The sequence below is a fragment of the Balearica regulorum genome, chromosome 6 (assembly GCF_011004875.1).
Source record: "Balearica regulorum gibbericeps isolate bBalReg1 chromosome 6, bBalReg1.pri, whole genome shotgun sequence".
In the NCBI taxonomy this organism is placed as follows: domain Eukaryota; kingdom Metazoa; phylum Chordata; class Aves; order Gruiformes; family Gruidae; genus Balearica; species Balearica regulorum.
The window spans coordinates 37,451,430-37,476,520 of record NC_046189.1 but is presented as its reverse complement, the minus strand read 5'-3'; the positions used below and the strand labels follow the sequence as shown (position 1 = coordinate 37,476,520).

The 25,091-nt window shown below is 34.2% G+C and overlaps 1 protein-coding gene across 1 annotated transcript in view; it reads left to right on the top strand.

The window, feature by feature from the left end:
* The window catches only part of LRP1B (LDL receptor related protein 1B), a 742,991-nt gene that overhangs the window by 515,816 nt on the left and 202,084 nt on the right, over window positions 1-25,091 (top strand). Inside the window, exons 28-32 of the mRNA XM_075757248.1 lie at window positions 1,609-1,740; window positions 2,971-3,198; window positions 6,439-6,613; window positions 6,924-7,018; window positions 15,140-15,289. Of these exons, the coding sequence (XP_075613363.1) occupies window positions 1,609-1,740; window positions 2,971-3,198; window positions 6,439-6,613; window positions 6,924-7,018; window positions 15,140-15,289 (780 nt within the window). The remainder of the gene's footprint in view (window positions 1-1,608; window positions 1,741-2,970; window positions 3,199-6,438; window positions 6,614-6,923; window positions 7,019-15,139; window positions 15,290-25,091) is intronic.

The window sequence follows — 25,091 nt, the reverse complement described above, 5'->3', positions numbered from 1 at the left end:
TTATCTTCCACACAAAGTTGTGAACTTATTAAAATATACCACCCCAGATTTTTTCACATTGTTACTACAGATACAAGAAGAGTGATGACGTTAAATAAACATTTCTCTATTGTAATTTTTGGGAAAGACAAAATCAAATAGATTCATCATGTAAGGATAGTAAGATATTTACAGTCCATTAGCTGTCAAAGATATTAAGTCCTTAACTAAGAATAAATATTTTTAAGCTTATTGGCCCAGCTGACTTTTTGTCAGATGTTTAGAAGAGCTGACAGAGAGGATATGGGATGCATCTTTTAAATAAACTTTAGAGTAGTGGGAGAATGTGCAAAGGCTGGGAGAGTGCTGAGTGGCCTCCAGTGCTGCCACTGTTTGAAAGGGGCAAATGGGATGACTCTACAGAACACTCTGAAAGTGTGTGAGTTTTTGATAGAATGATGGAAAATGCTGGATAGAATTTCATTAACCTGTTTATCCAACGTTTTGGAAGTTGCATTCTTTGTGTAGAACTGCTCAGACAAGTAAGTAAAGGATTCAGGAGTCGATGAATAGATTTAAGGAAGCATGCATTGATGAAAAAGACAAGTGGTTCAATGAAGCAAACCTTGAGTTTGTCTTCAAATTTTAGCGCTTGAGTTTGAACTAAATTTATTTCACAAAGAAATTCAAACATCAGATTTCTCTACTTATCTAATTATATTGCAGGCTAACATACTGTTGGAGGAATATATTCTAAACTAATTGATTTTATTAATTATAAGTTTGTCTTTATGAGTCATTCTCACTTCTCTTTTCATCACTATTGATTTTCCAAGGTTTTTTTTAGTAAATGGATAAATCAACATTACTTTCTGTTTATGCTTGGAATGTCTCTTCAGGAGCACTCTGGAACTGTATGTGTATAATAATGAATGAAGATTATAAGAATAGTTTCAAGGTTTTGTAAGACTAAGAAGTCTTCTCTGGTCAGCTTTCTGCTCTTTAAAGCCATTTTAGCACATCAAGTTCGATCAGTGAACTACAGGAAGCTACATGAAAAAAGCTACATTTAGGAGAGGTTTTTCTTTGAGAAAAGTAGAAATAATCAGACATGTTTTTTCAAATTAGTTTTGCATGTGAGATTTACAACTAATATTCTAGTAGGTAGATCAAGTTGAGAGGGAACATTGAATTTGCCAAAATTCATCACATACTCTAAGCTTTGAGTCTTCACAAAATAAAATTTGTTGTTCTGGTCTTCATCGTATTAACAATTTTTTTAATGCCATTTGTCCTGGTTAGCAGTGTACAATTCTTTACATTTAAGTGTTATAGGCTGCAAAATTAATATGTCACTGGGAAATTTTTTTCCAGTGGCTTCATGAAGTTACAATGATAAATTTTGTGCCTATACTAATGAAAACAATATAAAAAATACATACTTGGACAAGAGTTGACTGTTAACCTAGAAAAAGTGACTAAAGTACAAGCTCAGTGAATCAGTGAGGCTGGGTTTTTCTTCAAACAGAATATCCACCACTTTCTCACCAGTGTAGCTTATGCTAGTTTGACAAACCTTAGTTCCAAAAGGTGTTTTTATATTTTGTGTATTTCATGATTCAATTTTAGCTTCCAATCCGTGTGCTGCTAATGAAGGCAGAGGTCCATGTTCTCACATGTGTCTGATCAATCACAACAGAAGTGCTGCATGTGCCTGTCCACATCTGATGAAACTGTCTTTAGATAAGAAAACATGTTATGGTAAGTTTTCCTCCCAAAGCCTGACAATTATATTGATTTTAGAATTTTGAACTGGACAAATATAATACATAAACTTAAAACAATATTTACAGTGCATCTTAATGATATATTTTAAAAGCTTATCTACTTTTTGAGAATTGATAACTTATTTCAATATACAAGGTGTGTGGATCTTTGATATTTATTACCACAGCCATTTTTTCTGTTGCTTATGTGTATGATATGTTAGTAAAACTTATCTCTGCAAAACAGATTTATACTGTAAAGTACACCATCAGAAAATGATGAGTCAGGTAAGCTGAATAACAAAAAGGTACTTAATAGCTTAATTCTCTACCTTTTCTTCTAAAGATGTTTCTTTAGATGTTTCTTTCTTCTAAAGAAAGTGAAATTAAGTTTCACTCTCAGTGATTAAGAAAATGAAATTAAGAGCAAATATTAGACATGCAACCTTTCAGGGTAACTTTATAAAAAAATACAATAAACACTTTGAGGACTTTTGTAGCTTAAAATGTCAACTAGTTGTGTCTATCTGTAAAACTTTGTACTACATTACTCTTTTCAGTATTGATTAGTAATGTTAAAGAAATACAAAAAAGTATTTTGTTATATCACGGATAATGGTGGGGGTGGAAGTTACCTTTACAGTTCATACATGGACATTTGCTCCAATAATTTAGACTTCTGAAGTAAAAAATCACCCTTTTTCATTAGTGGATGTCTAAATTATAACAATCAATGTGTTCTGTGGCTTGTTATTTTTCTTCTGCCTGTTTGCCTTTCACTGCTTATACACATTGTAGAATTGCTCCTGAGTTTTGGTGTTTGCAAAACTTCCCTGTTACACTGATACACTTTTCCCCTGAGATACCAAATGTTAATATCTGTTATGTGCAAAAGACACAGTATTTTTTTGATTGGGATAAGTGGGGTAAAATTTTTAAAATATCATTTTTTACATTTTTCCTTAGACATTCACAAGACCATATTGATTTAATAGTGTAGTAACATCATGTCCAGTATCCAGAATTAATATGTTTTTCCTGTGATTTTTATGCTTTGTAACATACTTTATTTCTCCGTTGTCACTAGGCTGCAGATTTTCTGGAGATGTTAAATAACTCACATAAACATCATTTACACATTTGTAAAGTGATCTCGAATGAATGACTTGGAGTTCTGTTAGCGATGTTGTGACGAGGATGCGATGTTTTCATTTTTTTCTAACAGAAAGGAAGAAATTTCTTCTTTATGCAAGACGTTCAGAGATAAGAGGGGTGGACATAGAAAACCCATACTTCAACTTCATTACAGCCTTCACTGTTCCTGAGATTGATGATGTGACGGTCATAGATTTTGATTCCATTGAGGAACGCTTGTACTGGACTGATGTGAAAACACAGACCATCAAGCGTGCCTTCATTAATGGGACTGGCTTAGAAACCATTATTTCAAGAGGTAAATAGCATAACATTGAAGTAAAAATAATGAATTGTAGGTAAATGTGTGTTATAAGCATGTGTTACTTCATTCATAATTCATTTTTATTTAAATAAATTGAGATGTAGTAGTAACATTGCTTTTCTACAAGATTGAAATGTGTCATAAACAATGGAAATAATGTCTTCTGGGGAATGTAGAAAGAATTAAGATGAAAAGCAGAAAAATAACAGCATCCTGATGTAGCTTTGCATTGAAGAATTTCACATGGATTTCCTATGTCTTTTGGCTATGTGTGCTGACCTAGTGAAGAAATTAGCTCAATCAGAGTTATTTTTTCTTTCCAGTCCATGTAGATGTTTTGGCTTTGGCACCATTGGTGAAACACACAATACGGCAATGTTGTGGCAGCTTTGTAATTTTGGTAATACTGATGTTATGCATTTGCCTGTTGTCATCTTGCAACATGTGTCGTGCTCAAACTGATTGCCCTCACGCTGTTTCAGTACTTGAATGCTGTGAGGGAGTATTACAATTTAGGTTTTCCTTTTTGCTGAGCTTTTTCATTATAGGTAGGTTACTTACAGCAATAAAAGGAAACTTAAAATATTGCAAATGGAAAATCATGACTAGCAGGTTTTTCTGCAGTTAACATCTTCATTGTTCTGATACTTTTGCTCTATACTTTGAATACAGAAACTTAATGGATTGTAAAGTTTAGACCTGATTGCTTTAACCTTATGTCAGTAGCTGCGGTATTAAAGTGATTCCATTTGTTGTCCTTGCTAGTGGTGGGGGTTTGGTTGGTTGGGGTTTTTTTTCGAACTACTTTCAGTTCCTCTCCTGCCAGCACATGATGTTCTTCTGTTTTGTAATGTAGCTACCTGCTTGAAAATAGGAAAACTGTCTGACAGGGACTATCTGGAGGCAAATTCTGCAAACTCTGGTTCGTCAGCTGTTATATATATGTTTGAAGGGGAAGAGGAGAAAAGAAATAACTCACTTCTGTAAGATCAGACCTTTTCTGATTTTTGAGAACAAATAAAAAAACCTGAAAGCCTTTAGTTGATTATTTTGGGATTCCAGAAAATGAATTAAAGCTTTGTCCCAGGTGTTGCTTTAGAAGTATTTTGTTCTGTATTAGCATATTTTGGGAAATCATTGGACAAATATGGCAATACCCCACTTGACTAGGTAGATTGATAAAGTAATTTATTTTGTGTGGGTATCTTTATATTTCCCCTACTATCTCAGAGACAATTTTATTGGAGACATTTTTCAGAACCAGTAATGAGAACAAGATTTAGAGTTCATCTTAAAGCTCCGATTTGCATCATGAATTGAGGTGCCCAAAAGAGAAAGAGTTGTTGTTTGTTTTTTAATGGTAGTAGAATAAAAACATTGTTTTACTGTATAAAATACATAATGAAAAATAACAAAACTTGAAAGGAAACTTAATGAAACTTAAAGAAACATAGTATATGTGAGTGTTTCTGTTAATCGTGCATTCTTTCATATTCTTTTTTGTTGTAATAGCTTTTGTGGTAGAGTTTTTTGGGGGGAGTTTTTGTGCCAGATGTAACTTATTATATATAAAATTTGCAAAATTTGCCATGTTCTAGCACATCAAAACATTATAAGGACTACTTATTATGTGTAAATGATCTTGTTTGCTTACAGTTATATTTTTATATATATAAGAACATAAGAAGCTTTGTAAGCACATACTAATGGGATTCTCATAGGATGAAGTCTTATGTCAATGTCATAAAGATGCCAAAGTCATACTTTAATCTTGTTAAGAGTATGAAATACTTGTTTTCTATTTCCTTCAACCAAAAAAAACTAAAAAGGCAAGGGACGGTTTTAAAATGGGTCAAGGCTATGTATTTGGTGTCCTTTGTTGCATTCTCTAAAGTTGGCAAACTTCCTAATGCTCAATCACCGTTTGACCTTATGTATATGCAAGCCAGTCCACAGCCATATCCATGTTAGTTTGTCAATGACAATAATTCTGTCTGTGGAAGTAACCATGTTAAGTTGACAAAGAGATAGTGTACAAACTATGCACTTATAATGAAATCATTAAATCACCCTTGGCCTGTTTACTTGTCTACAAAGATGCTGGCCAATACGAACCATTGCTGTGCCGAGGCAGAGCAGCATGTTGGTATCTAGATCTTGAGCAGCATTTAAGGCAGATATTAACATTTTTTTAAAACAATACCTTGCTAAGGAAGACTATCACATACAAAGACATTTGTGGAGCTACCAAATTAATCAACTCTTACTCAAGTGTTGCTACCTCAGGGTAATACTGGTGGTGTGGGTTAAACACAGAAGGCAGCTAAGCCCAACAGAGCTGCTCACTCGCTCCCCACAGTGGGATGAGGAAGAGAATCAGAAGGGTACAAGTGAGAAAATGTATGTGTTGAAATAAAGATAGTTTAATAGGAAAAGCAAAAGCTGCATGCAGATGCAAAGCAAAATAAAGAATTCATTCTGTACTTCCCATCAGCTGACAGCTATTTAGCCATTCCCAGGAAAGCAGGGGAGTAAGTTAGGGTCTTCAAAGTCTTCCAAAATAAAACCGAAAAACTTGTAGCTACTTACCTACTTACGTGCTATAGAACTATGCTATAGACCAGTGGTTTTAATTCAGATATTCTGCACTGAGCCTTCCTGGTGCTAAAAAAGGAAGCAGGTTTTTAAACTTCAGCATAGTTTCATTATAGAAAGCCACTTAATGTTCTATATGTAAAGTATAACTGGCAACTAAAGAAATAGGAACCTTCCTTTTACATCATGAGTAAAGTTTATGTTTATTAAATATGATCGTTGAACTTCCTAGTGGAGGCTAACTCATTCTGCATCATCATCTCTTAAGAAAACCACAACAAACCACACTTTTTAATAGTGCACTGAGTCATAAATGCTTCTTCTGCTGCAAAACTTCAGCATCTGTCTGATTATTATTTTTGGATAGTAGGTTTTATGCTAAATTTTAAAGAAATATTTATGGAGGATTTCTCAAATCTTCAGTGCAATTTCCATGTTCTTATTGCAAGTGTATCAGGCCCAACAAGAAAAATTATTATTATTAATTCTTGGCAACTAGTTTATAAATACATCTGAATAGAATCTTGCACAATATTGTTAACAAACTGTAGAAGCTGGGTGGTTTTTTTTCTTTTTCTCCAAGACTGAGAATAATCCAGAAAGAAAATCAAAAGAACAACTGCTTTCACTTTTTTGCAGATATTCAGAGTATCAGAGGTCTTGCAGTGGATTGGATATCACGTAATTTATATTGGATTAGCTCAGAATTTGATGAAACACAAATTAATGTGGCACATTTAGACGGTTCCTTGAAAACTTCAGTCATCCATGGAATTGATAAACCCCAGTGTCTTGCAGTTCACCCAGTAAAAGGGTAAGGTATCTGTAGTTTTAATAAATAAACTATGGTAAAGCACATCAGATTTCTTCTTTGTTCAGATTTTGAGTTTGCTCATTCTGTTTTCTTTTAAACTTAAAGTAAATGCATGTGTTTGAAAGATTTTGCTGAGAATTTCTTGACTGAGTACTGCTTCCCTACAAAAGCTTACTCTTGATTAAATCATGTAAAATCAGTAGTTGTATATTTTACCTCCTTCTAAATTTACGAATGTTTTCACTACAGATGCATTAAAAATACCCTGTCCACAAAGCAACATTATATATATTTTCATTTTCTTCTTCAGTAAGCTCTACTGGACGGATGGTAACACAATTAACATGGCAAACATGGATGGCAGCAACAGCAAAATACTCTTTCAGAATCAAAAAGATCCTGTTGGTAAATACCTTTTTTCCTGTTTCTTTTTTATTTGATGGTGCTTATGTTGAGATGCTATTTAAGTATACCGTAATGTTTTTCATATTCTATATAGCAGCAATAAGAACAGGCATAAATACATGAAAAACACTGTGTTTCACAATTTATGATGTTTTTGGCCCATTGTAATTGAAATCCACTGTAGTGGGTTAAGTATAGTATTGCTAACTTCTAAAATTACAGTAGTTGTGGAGACTGAAGGTGAAAGAGAACCTATCTATATCTCTCAAACTTTAGATCATGGTTGAAAAAATGTATCAAGCAGGGTTTTAATAAGGTATGGATCTATGTGAGAGGCTACTTTGACTGGAAATGTAGAACCTTCCCCACCAGAATCTCAGCTGCATGATCAAAAGATTTGCCTCTTAACCATTCTTTTCAGGTAAAGAAAATGGAAACAGTTGAAGCATATATTTCATATAATGATTTAACCTCAGTTTTAGTATTTCAGATTTAATATAATTGATTATTAATTAACGTCACTTTTCTGGGGGAAAAAACCCAAAACCTCTCTATATTATTTTTTTGGTTCAGGTCTATTTCTTTTTATAATTTTATTTTTTAGAGAGTTAAAGTGGTTACGTCAATTGTTGTTGCCTTATTAATGGCCCATCAATAACATGATTACATTTTAAAGCATTTATGGGTTTTCATAACTGAATATATTAAGCAAGCAGAAGCAAAAATTTCTTAAATAGTTAAATATTTCAATAAATTTGACAGTAGAGCAACACAGCATGCATTTTTTTGTTGTTGATTTGATTTTCTATCTATCCATTTGAAGAGACAGTTTTCTGGAGAAAAACAGGTGGTAAACCATCTAATTTTAAGGTGAAGCATGAACACATTTAATAATATTAGGACAATATTAAGAAGTAAGGGTGCGTGCAACGTTTTGCACTGAATATCCTGTGATCATAGGTCACAAGGTTCTAACTTGCAGTCCTCATGGTTTCTGTCATTGAGTTTGAGTAGCATTAAAGCCACTGAAATTGATGGTAGAATGGTAAGTACTCTCTTTTTTTCTTTTTTCTTTTTTCTTTTTTCTTTTTTCTTTTTTCCTCTTTTTTCCTCTTTTTTCCTCTTTTTTCCTCTTTTTTCCTCTTTTTTCCTCTTTTTTTCCTCTTTTTTCCTCTTTTTTCCTCTTTTTTCCTCTTTTTTCCTCTTTTTTCCTCTTTTTTCCTCTTTTTTCCTCTTTTTCCTCTTTTTTCCTCTTTTTTCCTCTTTTTTCCTCTTTTTTCCTCTTTTTTCCTCTTTTTTCCTCTTTTTTCCTCTTTTTTCCTCTTTTTTCCTCTTTTTTCCTCTTTTTTCCTCTTTTTCCTCTTTTTTCCTCTTTTTTCCTCTTTTTTCCTATTTTTTCCTCTTTTTTTTTTCCTCTTTTTTCCTCTTTTTTCCTCTTTTTTTTTTACTCTTTTTTCTTTCCTCTTTTTTCCTCTTTTTTCCTCTTTTTTCCTCTTTTTTTTTTCCTCTTTTTTCCTCTTTTTTTTTTCCTATTTTTTCCTCTTTTTTCCTCTTTTTTTTTCCTCTTTTTTTCCTCTTTTTCCTCTTTTTTCCTCTTTTTTCCTCTTTTTTTCCTCTTTTTTCCTCTTTTTTCCTCTTTTTTCCTATTTTTTCCTCTTTTTTCCTCTTTTTTCCTCTTTTTCCTCTTTTTTCCTCTTTTTTCCTCTTTTTTCCTCTTTTTTCCTCTTTTTTCCTCTTTTTTCCTCTTTTTTCCTCTTTTTTCCTCTTTTTTCCTCTTTCTTCCTCTTTTTTCCTCTTTTTTCCTCTTTTTTCCTCTTTTTTCCTCTTTTTTCCTCTTTTTTCCTCTTTTTTCCTCTTTTTTCCTCTTTTTTCCTCTTTTTTCCTCTTTTTTCCTCTTTTTTCCTCTTTTTTCCTCTTTTTTCCTCTTTTTTCCTCTTTTTTCCTCTTTTTTCCTCTTTTTTCCTCTTTTTTCCTCTTTTTTCCTCTTTTTTCCTCTTTTTTCCTCTTTTTTCCTCTTTTTTCCTCTTTTTTCCTCTTTTTTCCTCTTTTTTCCTCTTTTTTCCTCTTTTTTCCTCTTTTTTCCTCTTTTTTCCTCTTTTTTCCTCTTTTTTCCTCTTTTTTTCTCTTTTTTTCTCTTTTTTCCTCTTTTTTCCTCTTTTTTTATATTTTTTCTTTTTCTTTTTTTCTCTTTTTTTCTCTTTTTTCTTTTTCTTTTTTTCTCTTTTTCTTTTTTCTTTTTTTCTTTTTCCTTTTTTTTCTTTTTCTTTTTTTTTCCCCTCACCCCTGCAAGTATACCAGTACTGTCAAATGCCACATGTGCAAATCCATGTGGGTTTTGTGACATTTTTCTTCATAGACATGTACATTTTCACTAGTATCAGATGGACTATTCATGCAGTAAAACATTCCTGTAAGCCTTGTAGGAGTGAGGAATTCTGACCTAAGTTTTTTACTTCACCACAGAACTGGAAGTGAGACAATTTGTTTTCTTTCTGTAGTACTGGATTAATTTTTAACACCTTTGAGACCTCATAAGAATTACTTGAAATAGGTTATATTCCAGATTGAAGGTTCTTATTGCATGATAATGAGCCCTATTGTATAATAAGAAAGCCACAGAGATTTAATTGTTTTTCCCTTCTTCTTAGCAGCCTGAAAGCATGCTAAATCGTAAAGTATGTAAAGTGTAGAATATGTAGTATGTAAAGAGATACGTATGTATGTAAAGGGACATAAAGCTTGCACCTGTCGATTGCTGAAAAACTGTTTGGTTGGTAGACCTCTTGGCTCAATTTTATTGTCAGTTAGGGTGGACATCAAAACAGATTCTGTTGCATGTCTGAGGAAAAATAATCACTATAGATAAAAGCAGTATCAAATTTCCCATATTGAACTCTAAATTCAAATATATGCAAAATGCCTGTTTTAATGGTTTGAATTATTCTTACCATTAGCATAAGCATTTGCATGCTAAGAACAAGAAAACACTGTGAAGAGCCAGAGTGTAGCAGTCTTAAATCCTTGATTTAATATTTTATTTCTAACTGAGAAACTGTCTCCATAAGTGAAGCTCTAGTTCATGCAGGGCTAATTTTGAGTATTTGAGGAGCGAGGCAAATGATCTATGAGTGAATCTATGTGAACTCACATCAGTGAATGTGAGTTCACAGGTGGATTACTGAAAAGAAAAATATATGACTTATTAGAGTTGGATGTCCTGATAACTGATGGGGGTTTTAGTTTTCTTGATACATAATTTTAGAATTTGAAGAATGAGGGAAAGTTTTCCAATCTGTGACCTGAAGTATGCTGATGGATTTATCTTTTTTCTCAGTTTGAGATCTATCAAAGAAGGAGAAAATTTCAATTAAAATATTTTCTGTTAACACCAATAGTAGTTAGTTTCGAGATTTTGGAAACTGATAATCTTAGGACAACAGATTATGTCTCATTTTATGACTTGCTAGTCCATTCTGCTGTTCTAAAATACTCAAATGCTGACAGATATAGATCAGTTGAAAAAGGAACTAGTGACTTGAGTTCCATTAAACTGCATTTTCAGAGATTCAGAATTACTGTTTAATTTGACTTTTATACTTTGTGAGGCAGATCATTTGATCACTGATGTCTTGAACTTCTTTTCATTTAAGCAGTTGTTTGTTGTAAAACTGTAAAAATACAAACCATGCATCCATTGGATTGTTTTTAAGGAAATGGCTATTATTAAATTGTAGAGTATTGTATTCTTAGTAAGTTTTGAAATAGCTTGGATAAAAAAACCTTTAAAAACATACTGGATCATTCTCTCAGTTATAGTCAAAGGACTCCATAATTATAGGTTGGTGGGTGGGAGGCGTTGTTTGGGTTTGGTTTGGTTTGGGGGGGGGGTGGTGGTGGTGTATTTTGTGGTTGTTTTGTTTGTTTTTTTTTTAATAGAGTTCAATCCTTTCTTCTAAACAAACTTAGTGTTTCTGTTTTGCTTGTGGTTATAGGACAACCCTATTGCTGTTTTAGCTTTCTTGTTTCATTTTCTTGGCTGACTGTCTACTTGATTCTCTCTTGCTAATTTGTTCTTTCTTTTGAATATATAGCATAGCCTACAAACAAAATTGTTGCAGATATGAACCAAAAATCTTTTTAAGAATGGCTCTTGAAATTTTTATTTCATTTTTTTTTTATTTAAAAAGTTGTTTCTTAAGTATGTATGTGTGTTTAGCAGAAAAACAAACCTCAGAATTTCCTAATTTTAAGCACTGCTTTTTCGCCTGAAATTTAATCAGCCATAAACAGTTAAAAAACCTTTCTTAAGCCATTAAGGTGGGAAATGTGAACAGAAATTCCAGCTACTGTTCGTATAATTCATCTAAACTGTACTAGCTGTGTCCAACATTTAATTGATTTAGGTAGTATGAATTAATCCCATCTTTAATATTCTTGGAACACACCATTTCCTTAAGCTTCTACTTTTTTTTAGAGAACACTTCCACAGGTAAAAATAAAGTTAGAGGAACATACAATAAGTATATGAAAAATGCTATCAAGAGTAATTTCCTTGAACTTCAGTGATGCACCAAATTAAAATACCAAACTTGATTTTCTGGTAGTGGAAGCTAAGATTTCATTACGTATATGGTATGAATTGCTGGAATAATTTTCGTGATATACTTTTTAAATATTAGCATATTTCTGGAAATTTGAGTAAGGAAATTGGAAAATGCATATGAAAACAGTGATGGCCTAAGTCATAGTAATATTTTTTAAAAAAAACACAGTAGAATTATCTGAGACCGATATTTAAAATTCTCTGGAGCAGATGTCCAAATTCATCATACACGGTGTCTGTATATGGTCTTCAGAAAGAATACTTTTAATTGGAAGAATATTTTTCTCAGAAATCTAGGGCAAGTGCGAAATGGCAGGTATCACTAGAAAAGGAAACACAAGAAACTGAAACAAGTAAGCCGGATCTAAATCATCAGACAGAAGTTTGTTCAATATTTTTGATGGACACAGTATTTTTCCGAAACCTCTTCCAGTGTGGTGGAAGAACATACATGAGCTATAGAATAAGATTATTAGGCGTAAGAGTTTGAAAACTTTGGGGATGTGATTTATCATTATATACAAGTACAGGATTACTTGTAATAAAATTTATTTTAGGATTTTAAGTAACCTAAGTTTGATGGAAGGAGTCTTTTAGTATGTATGTGGAATATACTTGAAATAGAATTCCATCATAATCTTACCAAAACAACTGAACATCCATTTTATCAATGTGCGTTTTTATCAAGTATTTGAAACCCTTCAGTAGTTTTGACTGAAAAACTGTTAAAAAAAACCAAAACACCCAACAACAAACTTAGAAACAATAGTACTGTCTACTTTTTAATTTTTTTGTTGGAGAAATAATTTTTATTGTATATATTGGGCAAAAATAACTTGAAAGATGTGATGGATCATCTGAATATTTTAGTGTTGTTCAGTCCCTTTGTGGGATGTGTTCTAGCTCCTGAGTAGAGCAATGGTTCACATATCTTTTTTTTTAGTTATGCTTTTTCTCCTTTGTTGTGCCACAGTGGAGGATCTGGGATGATCTAAAGATCCAACCAAAATGATTCTGTGATCTGCCATCTATATTTAAATCACAAGTTAACAAATTTTTAAAACTTGAGTTGTCTATTTGGGAGGAGGGAAACAAACAGAAAACAAAAACCAAACTCACTCACTCCCCAAAGTGAGAACACTGACCTACATTAAGTTCTGAATACCAAAAGACATTGAAAAAACTGACAAACTGTAGAAGAAGGTAAAGAAAGCATTACTACTTAATTCCCCAAAAGACAAAAGTAATAGAAGTACCTGAAGAGAAGATTTGGTTTCTTGAAATGCTCACCCATTTCAAAACTGGTGGGCCATCCTACAAGAACGCAGCTCATTGGAAATGCCCTAAGCAGAGGGTATGTGGAAAAAGTTGTCAAGAAAACATGGTTTTGGTTTTATTTTCACATGCCATCTAGTGTGTGTCGACTGAAATTCTGACTACAGGATGTGTTTCTGACATGCAGTGTAGCAGCAAGCAGCACACTCCCAAGGTATATCAAGTCTTTCCTAGATTCCTTCCAACTGCAATTCAGGAAGCTAGGATTAGAAGAAGTTGCTTTAAGACCTCTGTCAAAAAAAGGAATTACGCTATGACACTGTGGAGAAAATTTTTAATCTTTTACCTCACTGTTTTTTAAGAGCACACATATATTTTAACTAATACAGCTGGGACATAAGGTGCAAGCCAGTCACCTACACTAGAACGCATCCTGAATGTCTGTGATACGGCTAATAAGTCACCTATTTTCATTAGTGAAAACAGGACAGTTCCTGAAAAATTCAAATAAACACGCTCTGTCTACATTAGAGATTATATGTTTTCATAAAGCTTGGTAATTGGAATAACACAACAGGAAAATACTTTGGGAAGAAAAATGTGATAGACTAGGGGAGAAGGAGATAGGAATTTTATTTCTCTCGGTTGCTGCTGTGTAATTGGAATACCCATGTGTAGAAACACCAGTTTAATATCTGAAGAAGTAGAAAACCTGACAAGATAACATTGTAATTGCTGTGTAGATTGCATTCACAGCAACCCATAAATAGATCTGTCTAGGTGAAATCAGTGAGCAGCTGACTGGTAGCAGTCAGGAGTTACAGGGAATAGCAAGTGCTATCCATCTCAGAGTAAGGAAACCTTTATACTTGCGTATTACCTTTGTAACCCATAGCAAGGATCATCCACATTCCCCGGAAAGTTTCCTGTGCTAGGCCTAGGTACTGCAAGTGCTGCTTGTCATCGAGGTCTGTGGCACTGTCTTTTCACTTTGAGCAGTGCTTGTTGTACAAGCGTGAGAACACGTATGTGCAGAGAGTTGCCGCAAGGTCCATCTCTCCTGAAGCAACTACTCAGTATCCTTATCCTCTCCCAAGTTTGGTAGTAGTTTCTCTTCCGGGTGATACACTTGCAGAGAGTGGAAAAATATTGGTAACTGCAAAGGAGCTGGAAAGCTGTTTTAGAAAAGCTTAGAAAGCAGACACCTTTTGGCCTGCTATGTCAAATGTGCGTAAAGAAGTAGCGGCATGATGCCAGGGTAAGTACCGCAGCACGTGGTGCTGCTTTCTCCTGTCAGGGTTTTGAGAATAGATCTGGCTTTCCACAGAGAAGCGGTTTCCAGGGTGGAAGAAGAGTACTGTACAATATCAAGAGGTTGCCCTATGGAGTGAAATACAGTATTTTTTTGGCAACTTGCTGCTGGATACCTAACATGAATTCTGGGAAAAAGTCTAGTACCAAAGCAAATTATTTTGGCATGTATTGTCACCATGCCAAGCGTATTTCACTGTGGAAAATATCCTGCTACAATTACTTGAACATTTTTAAAGGCTTATAGAAGTCTGAAATGTATTATCTCTTAGTTCTTTATTCTTACTTCCAGAAAATTACATGCTTTGTTTGTTTAGTAGGTTATTTTTGCAAGTATTTTTTTCTACAGTTCTCTTGCTTGTAACTCCAAAGAACTGATCCTGAATTCACTTCACAATGAAGCAAAATTAAAATTAATACTATAAATTTATTAAGAACTAGTATTAGGGTTTGGTATTTCAGTATTCTAAGCAGAGGGCTGTGCATGTAGGAAGAAAACAGACTTTTTATAGTTCTGAATCACAAAAAGTAGCTTGTTTTCTAAGGTTTTATGTATTCATAATTTTAGAATATAAATGATGGCTTCCGGTTCGCATTTCCTAATAGTTAATGACCTCGCTTAGAACCTCAGTTTATTCAAGTAATTGTTCATTGCCAGATAATACTCTTTCATAGATCAGTCACTGATTGATTTCTGTAGATGTTGGGACAAATAAAAGGCAGAAATCTTTTTTAAAGCGTGTGTTTTTTCACCATACATGGCCACCTTTGTTTGGTTTTCTCAATTGTTTTTTTTTTTTTTTTAAAGTATGAGTGGATAGATAACATAATTGTGTGTGTATATATGTATTTCTTTTATTGTGAAAACAGCTTATCACTAAATGTATATTATGTATTGAAGCCACAGTTAAAGTTGTATACATTAATTACAGGTTTATCGATAGATTATGGGGAGAACAAACTTTACTGGATCAGTTCAGGAAATGGAACCATAAATAGATGCAACTTGGATGGTGGTAATCTTGAAATAATAGAGTCAATGAAAGAAGACTTAACAAAAGCCACAGCTTTAACCATTATGGGTAAGTCCGGTGGTAATAACTTAGTTTTTCAATGATTGGAAGGTAATTAATAATGAAATATCAAAAGCTTGGAGAAGCTATTGCTGTTTTACTGTAAATAATACGTAGAGTACATTCACTAGTGAGACTGTTTTGCTTGTGAAAAACATTTTTATATTTCACTGAACATACAGTTTGCAGTCTGTATTACAAGTATGTTTTTCTAAATATAGTCTTGCATATGTATACACAGGATGAAGGTAACAGACTGATGGCTTTTATTTCCTATAGTTACTTGTAAAGCATCTTGGAAGGAGGTGTGTTATGCTCTTTATTACAGAGAATTATCTATGACTTGTTTCGTCTGCTGCTCACTTCTTTCTACTATCTTAGTTCAGAATAGCCCTAGTTTGTGGGATTGGCTTGCACTTTGTCAAGACCTCTTTGAGCTATGAATTGATGATTGATGATTTGGATTTTCAGATGTCTGCTAATAGTCTGTGTATTAAATTGGTTTGAAAAAACCTTGTTCTATTTGTTATACGTTGCACATTAGATATGTTGAGAATTTTTAAAAACATCTAAATTATTAAAAAAAAATCAAAATAATGGTAACATAAGGCAAAAATCCTAAATTCCTAAAAAATTCAAGAAGTCTTTAAGTTGCAGGTTGCTGAATATTGTGATCCTATTGCTGTATATTGACTGTTTCTCATATGCACCTTCCTTGCTGGAGCTAGGATACAGTGTATTAAGAAATTCCACTCTGACTCAAAACTAGTGATTTATATTATTCTAGGGATAACTTTAGAGCTTTCCACATTTCCTCCAAGTGCTTTGCTCACCTCTGTTCTGTTCCAATTAAAAAATACTTATATTTATCCTGGATGTTTCAAAAAACGTTTAGTTGATAAGTAGACTTTTGTTGGGATAGTTGACTCATCAACTGCCAGTCTTGATAAAATTATCTTATTTGACTGATTAGTTATATAATGTACCTGTAGTTGGTGTGCCTGTGAAAGTTATTCTAAATGAACTCCGAAGACTTTATGCACATGGTGTAAATTCAGTCATATTTTAAAGTAGTAACTGCTAAAATAGTTTTATTATACACATATTTGGCTAGTGTTGAACGCTAAATGCTTTCAAAATCTGTTGGAGAGGGAGTGCTTTTATATATACATTCATAAACGAAAGCAAATTTTTTTTCAGAAAGTGTCATGAATGTTAATACAGAAGAATTGTCTTTGCTTGATTTGATTGTGACTAAAAATAGAATGAATAGATGACCTTTATGTTAGGGAGCTATTGGAAGTCTTTAATATGAGATGTTGTAAAGAGTGTTTGTTCATACTGTCACTGAGATGCCTGTGGTGTCAAGTTTTCATCTGATTCACAGAAGCTACAACAGTGATGATCCATCTGGGATATTGAATAAAGAGGTTTTAGCTATCATTTAAAGAAGAGTGTTTCACGCTTGCTGGCATGAAAGTAGTTGAATTTTTGCAGGTGTGGAGATGTGAGGATTTCTGCTGTGTAGTTTTTAAACATATGTATACATCTAATATTCCTAGTTGGGGATGCTTTGTTCTTATGGGTGATGACAATTCTTCCTACTCAAAATCGGTAAACAAAACTTACAATGTGTTTGGGTTTTTCTGTTTGTTTTGCTTTGGGCTTTTGTTTTCGTTTTGGAGCTGTAGTTGTAATAAACTGCAATATGACATTGCAGTATGATTCTGTCTATAAATCTGTTGGAGAAAAGTGCAAACAAATACAGTTTTATAAACAGTACTATATGTGCTGATTGAAAAACATGAAAAGTTTCTGTATTCATTTCTCCTGTATGTTTTTATATTGTGGAACATATTGTAGCAACATAAATGCCATCTATTTTCCTGAAGTGCTGGTGGCTTTACATCAGCTTCTTACAGTCAGGCTTTCCTGCACGTAAAATGGATCAGAACAGAAAATCAAATGTGATAGGAAGCAAGAGAAGAGATCTGTAATTGATAAATGGTCACAACTAATAATATATAAGTAAAGAAGAATGAATAATTTGTTGTAATGTAAGATTTAACATGATAGTGTGTGAAAATTTAGTACCCCTGTTGATTTGTTTGCCTACAAGTTTAATAGGAAGTTTTAGCAGGTGAATCGCAGTTATTACAATGTTTATTACATCATTTTTGGTCCATTTCATAAATTTTCTTGACTGCTTTTATCTAAAAACACGGTAGACATAAAAACCCACATGAGCTAGAATGTTTCTTCTCTGTGTATATACTAAACGAACTTTTTTTTACCATTTGAATTCATCAGTGACTGAAAAGAAAACAGATTTGATATCTGTGCCCAAACCTTTAACTGTTTTGTGGCATTTAGGTTCCACTCAGTGCTACAGAGTCCTGTAGGCTTCTGCTTTTTCTGTTTTTTGCATTTAGTGTCTCCCCAGGTAAAATCGGTATCTTGGACAGCTTATATTTTTTGTTTCTTTATTTTAAGTATATGATTATGTCATATTGTTGGGTTTTGTTTCCACTAGGGCAGAAAGAGGAGATAGAGTTGGGTATTTTGAGACTCCTTTAGTACAGTAGTCTCACCAGGTCATATATTGGTCAGTTGTTGTTGAGCATCAGAACCTTTATTGGTCTGAAAAGCTAAAAACAAGGAAATGGTGGAGGGGACCTTGGTGGATTGATGAGGGAACAGGGAAATGTGGTCTGAGATAGCCCTGCTTCCCATATCCCCGTCCCACCTGCCAAGGGTAGGTACACTGGGAGAGAAAGGATTGTCAGAAAAAATGCTAAATTTCTAATAAATTTACTATACCGGTGATCTCTTCTAGCACCTCAGTCCTCTTTCCTTCTGAATTTTTTTTTTAGCTGTTTGTGAACATCTCCTTACTAGATCTTTCCCAGCCATCAGAGTCTCCTTGTCACAAAGCATGAGCTCTGAGAGAGACCCGAGGATAATCCAGTAGTCTGTGTGAAGAGCTAGTGTCTTCCAGTCCTTGTCTGGACAGGCTTTTGAACAGAAAAATAACAGATCTTCTGACAACTTCCAGTGGCTTTTGCTATATCTTATAGTTTATGTCCCAGAAGATTTTTCAGAACCGTATAAAACTAATGACTGATAGAGGTTTGGCCCAAGACTGACTCCTTTCTTGCTTTGGTAATCTCTGTGCTGTTCTGATATCTTTGTGTTATCTTGCTCTTTGATTCTGTTAATTACAAAATGGGAAAAGAAATTGAAAGCAGTTAGGCACTCTGTGGTTATGTACTGTGATATAACCTCAGTAAATAACACTAGCAAAGTCAGTAAAGTTTTGGTTTGCCTTTTAGTGTAGCTTATGGAGCTGTTCAGAACTTCACCAGGCAACGAGGAATGCCGTTCTCCTTTAGTACTACTCCTCAATCTCCTCATTCATTGTTTGTACTTCATTGCTTTCAATCCCTCTATCTTAGCATTGCAGTTTAGCTGTTGTAAATTATTTGGAAGTTAGCACTACTGTTTCAGATGTTAACTGTTGTTTGGTCCTTTCCAGGCTCTGTTTAACATTTTCCTACTATTATATCCTTTAGCCGGAGCATATAGAAGATGATATGACATGAAAAAATAATGTTAGCAAACAAGTTGGTGCCAAAGTGACTCAGGTTTATTCTTAAGGGAAGTGGAAACAAGTTATATAATGCATACCTTTCTGTATTTTGGTTCGTTCATTTATTGGTTTTCTACTCAGTAGTGCAATTCGTCCATCTTTTTTCCATGTGCTGGGCTCCAAAATTCCTAGTCTTTTGGTGCCTGCTTTTGCTAGATCTTTTTGAGCATGATATAGATGGGATGAAAATTATAGTCCATTTGAAAGTAAAGGACTTGAATATATACAAAATTACTATTTTTCCATGCCTACAAAAATTTATTTTTTCTGTTGCCATTCTGTATTACAAAGATAATGTTATAAATCCATGATTGTTTGCTTTTTTCTCTTCTCACTTTTTCTTCAAATACACATTCACTGTGTGAAATGTCCATGCATGCAACATCAGTCATTTTTAGTTAATTTACCATTCAAAAATATATGTGAATGCTTTGTTTAGTACCTCCCACTGTTTATTGCCTTGCATTTGGTCAAGGGTAATTTTCTTCTGCTACTATGTTAACTGTTCATTTTCTTAAGTTCAAAAACCTCTGAAGTTTCTCCTGGTCTTCTACAAGCCGATTTAATTCACAGCACCCTATGACCAGCATAATTTTCGACACCTACTACTGACACCATTTACAAATTGATAACAAATATATCCACTGTGTTGGAAACTCAGGATGTTCCATGTGAGAGAATCTCTGATTTTCTTATACAGTACAGCAATACTTTTTGCAACATTAAGAAAATGCTTCCTATACTTGTGTTAAGGTTTGAGTATAATGTATGATTTTAGCAGTTTTCCTGGTAGCCAGTGTCTGAGTGTAATCAAATTATATAGATACTGCATTCTGCATGATGTCTCATTTCCTGCCCTCCAAGGTACTTAATCATAGAATCATAGAATGGTTTGGGTTGGAAGGGACCTCAAAGATCATCTAGTTCCAACCCCCCTGCTGCGGGCAGAGACACCCTCCACTAGACCACGTTGCCCAAAGCCCCATCCAACCTGGTCTTAAACACTTCCAGGGATGGGGCATCCACAACCTCTCTGGGCAACCTGTTCCAGTGCCTCACCACTCTAACAGTAAAGAATTTCTTTCTAGCATCTTTCTCACATCTAATCTAAATTGAATCTCCTTCAGCTTAAACCCCTTACCCCTTGTCCTGTCACTACACTCCCTGATAAACAGTCCCTCACCAGCTTTCCTGTAGGCCCCTTCAGATGCTGGTAAGCCGCAATTAGATCTCCCCGGAGCCGCCTTTTCTCCAGGCTGAACAACCCCAACTCTCTCAGCCTGTCCTCACAGGAGAGGTGCTCCAGCCCTCTGATCAGCTTCGTGGCCCTCCTCTGGACTCACTCCAACAGCTCGATGTCTCTCCTGTACTGGGGCCCCCAGAGCTGGACGCAGTACTGCAGGTGGGGTCTCACAAGAGCAGAGAAGAGGGGCAGGATCCCCTCCCTCGACCTGCTGGTCACGCCTCTTTTGATGCAGCCCAGGACACGGGTGGCTTTCTGGGCTCCCAGCGCACACTGCCGGCTCATGTTGAGCTTCTCATCAATTAGTACCCCCAATGAAAATGGTTTCTTGACTGTAACTGAAACTGGTTGGAAATTTACCTTAGTGGTGAGAACTATATGTATTTCTGGATTGATGAGCAGAGTCATTATATTACAAGATTTGGATTACAAAGGGACTTGCAGGAACATCTGATGTATTTCCAAACTGCCATATTCTTTCTTTAATGATATAAGGCTCTGAATCATAAACTGAGCATTAGTAGAAAAGTATTGATTAGTTAGTGTAAGTTTGTTGCCAAGAAGTAAAAGATATTGAAGGCTTCTCTCAACAGTGGTACAGGTATTTGATTGGATTTTGCATCAGGTCCTCACAGAAATACAGTTTCTATAGAATGACAAAATTCATCTCATTTCACTACAAAATAGGAATATGATGTAGATTGTATAATGAGGATATAATTTATTGTGCATTGGTGATTTTTTTTTTTTTTAAATACTTCTGGTAGAAACCTCAAAGGAAATATTCCATGATGCTAAATAGTAGCATTTTCTAGTTGTTGTTTACGAGTGTAAAATAAAGTAACTTCATGTAGTGAATGATGCTATGTGTAAGTGCTATTTCTGTTGAAATTCACATTTAAAGAAAAATCAATCAGCAATACAACAAAATCAGACATATATAATATCTGCACTCCCATTGAAAAGCTATTAGAACAATCTTTTGAACACAAACTGTATATAATACAGCCATCAAGGTATGTTCTCAAACAATCAACATAGTAACAATGACAGTATTTCATTTTAGACAGAAAATGTGAGTTCATATCACCAAAGTATATTCATGCTGCCATTTACTTTCATCATGTGGTTAAAGATATATTGGTTATTTGATTGCTGGTTTATCCTAAATAAAGTTTCAACAATAACACCAGAATGCATTTCTAGTAACTCAAACAGTGGGAGCTGTGACTTTGGATGTAATTGTGAAGTGAAAGGGGCTGCTTAGATCAGGAAACTTCAAATACATACACCTTAATTTTCCAAGTCATCAGTCTTCTAATTGCCGTAACACCATTCATTACATTAGCATTAATATATGAAATATATCTAGGCAATTTGCCCAGTTATAAGTACAGTACATAGTTGTCTTCCATAAATACTCAAACCACCATTAATGAAAACTAATGGTCCATCAAAATTTGCATTCAGAGTACTGCTTGAAATCTCCAAAGGACTGTCCACAATGCTAGTGTAGCAATTTTTGGCATTTGAAATTGCTGTTTCCCAATATGTTGCTGCGCTTAATGCTAATTACCCAACAAAATGGATAAATACAACAATTTTAATGTATATTATAACCCAGTTTCAGCAACAAGATTGTAATTAGTGATTGAACAACATTCCTGTTAGCATAATCAAGCAAATAAATCATTTAAATTCAGTTTGATATTTAAAGGTTTCAAATATCATTATTTCTTCCCTAGTTTGTGAAAGCAAGTTGTCTTTATGCTAAAGTCAAGTGGTTTTGTAAAATCATCTAATATATCATCAACTGAATGTAAAAATGGATTAATTCATCTTAATACTAGAAATCACAGATGAGTTCTCTACTGAGAGATTATATTAATAACACAGAGAAATAGTCCAAAATTCTGCTTAGATTTTTCATCGAAAATAGCTGTGTAACATGTTGGGGTTGTTTTGGTGTGAGACTGTGGTGGTGTTTATATTCGCCACCCAGCAGTTTCTGAACAATTAAAACCTGTATTCTTTAGGTCTTAGGGCATAACTGGCCAGCTGTGACCAGTTCATGTTTTGTGGCAAGTAGTCATAAGAGATTTGTCTTCAAGATGTCTGTAGTTAAGAATTTGTGTGTTGTTTTTTTGTTTTGGTTGGTTTTTGTTTGGGGTTATGTGTTTTGTTTTGTTTCTTCGTTAATATACCTGAATTGTCAGGATTTGCATGAGCTTCATCTGACTTAAATTTTCAGGTTGTGTTTCTCATTCAACTCCCCAACCTGTATCCATATCTCCTTCTAAAACTTTAGTGCACCATATAAAACCTCCATGTAAATAAAGAATACTCATTCAGTAAGATTTTGTAAGTTATATTTCTAATTAAATTTTTATCTAGATGACATCTTAACAAGGATGGAAGAGGAAGTTAAAAGAATCATTTTAAAGCGTATTTTGAGTATTTACTGGTGATTTGTTCTTTTCAATGGTATAGATGCTATAGGAGACTGCTCAGCCTCTGTGTTCACGGTCAGGTACTTCAAGGACTAGTAACGAGTTTATGCTGTGACGATATCTGTTTCTTGTGTTGTGAAGGGCAAGAAGGAAGAACTCTATGATCTGACATGTCTGACAACATTGATGGAAATTGTCTAGATGCTCTTATCTGTACGTGAAAGCAGCAATAGTCTCAGTAGCTCAGTAAGCAAAACAGGCACACGATGGAACATTCAGTTGGTGATGTAGAAATGGTTTGGCTGTATACTAATACTAAAGGGGAGAAAGGCAACTATTTGCGGTGTAGGTAATTGAACTTTTTGATTAAGCACATTAAGCCTTTGTCTCTCAGTAAAAGAACATGCAAAGTTGGTTATCTGGGGGTTTTGTTTGCTTCCTTTCCCTAAAAAAGACAGGCAAGTCAGCAGATGCAGTTTTGGGAGGCTGTTGATACCATAGCCAAGCATGAGGTTTTACACAAAATACTAAAGCAATGCCCGAAAGAGTTTGATCACTTCTTTGAAGTGATGCAAAACACCAAAACTGTCTGTGGTTTGCTTCCTTCCTGTACTCCAGTCTTAAAAAATACTTTATGGATTGGTTTGGATATGTAAAACAGTAAGTTGTAGTATACTGTGCAGAAGACAGCAGCCATTACCATAATTATTTAATGGGCAATTCTGATTCATGGTCAAATAGAGGATTTGAAGACTTTGCATAGCATCATTTCATTTAAAAAGTTAGCCTAAACCTTCAGGATAGATACAACATTATTGTGGGCCATAATCTCACAGAAAAAAAATAAAAAGAGGTCACATTCCCATGATTTCACTTATGGATTATATCACATAGTCACTTTTGGATTCTTATCTTGCAAGTCTTTCTGTTATAATTCACACCATCGAAACTGAGCACAGGAATTTCTTGTTCTAAGGATAAAAGAATCATCACATGCAAGCTACTACTAATTTAACAGATTGATATCACAGGATGGTCTTTTCACTCAGTCAATTCTAGCACCATTGGATGCATAGGGTGCTAGATTTCCTTTAAATTTCACACAGGTTTCACCGGAGAGTTCCATTTGTGTCTCTAAGTCTTGATGTTCAGAATATTTTCGTTCTATAGATTGTTGTCTCATAATATACCTGCGAAGACTACACAGTAAATGCTTTTTTTTCCTTGATATTTTCAGAGTTTATTTTCTTTTGTGCAGTAACTTTTTACAGTTACTGCAATGGAAATTATTTTTCAGATCTGCAGTTTTCATCATGAAACACTTAACTGTCTGCCTCTATAAATTAGTTATTTAAATATTAAAACTGCAGCATAGGAAAATTCATTTAACTGAAAATAAAATGAACTAGAAATTAACTTAGTACACAATATTTGTTGGAAAGGCAGTGTTCCCAAAGTTTAAAAGTTTTTTTGATCTAGGGTTTTACTTCTGGTTCATCTACAGTAATAACTTTTTCTGTCTGAAATGAAAATGCTGATGATGTTAAACTCGCAATTATAAAGACTTGCCCCATCTAATTACTTCATTTAAGATGTTTAAAAGATACATAACTATTTGGAGGAAAGAGGGAAATGCTCATACTTTTTTCATCATGTAGAATATTGCTGCAAGATTGTATTTCACAGTAATTAATACTTTAAATGTAGTCATGAGTGAAATATTAACTCATTGCAGAGCAGTAATCTGTTAGTAACCTAAGCATGTGGTACTGCCCATACACGGCCATTTACGTTGTTCCAGTTTAAAAATACACGTAACAAACTGAAGATAAAGTTGAATCCAAATTGCTCCTATAAATTCTTTTCCTTTTTCTGTTGTTTTTCCTTTCATGGTGAAATTTAACATTCACATGAAAATTACATTCTGGTGCCCTTGAGACTATTGGTCAAGACTAGGTCTGAGATAATATGGTATTAGAACATTAGCTAGTTCAGTTTGTTTAAAACAGTTACTTTTCCAAAAGGGTGAGAGCAGAGGGGAATTGCTTGCACTTATTTTTAGGCTGCTTTGTTAACTGAGAGAATATAACAGAGCTGAGCCAATGAAACCTTGTTTCTTTACTGAGACTTCCTAGAAGGCTAGTACCAGGACTACATTTTATTTGATTGATTAAATTTTACTAACAAAATAGCTTAAATTTCTTTATTATATAGGAAAAGTAAAGGCTGTGGATACTCAGAAGTATGATTTTAAATTCATAACATAAAAATCCATAGCTGCTTTTCTGAAATAGCGAGCTATGGGGTGTTAGCCAGTCACTAAGGTGATTGACTTGACTAAGTCAAGAGAAACTGATAACCCACAGTGAGGGGGGGTAAGGAGTGAGGTAGGGTGTTCAAGGAAAATGAGAAACAGACACTGGAACTTGTCAACCTGGAACGTTGCGGCCATCTCATCGTACATCGATA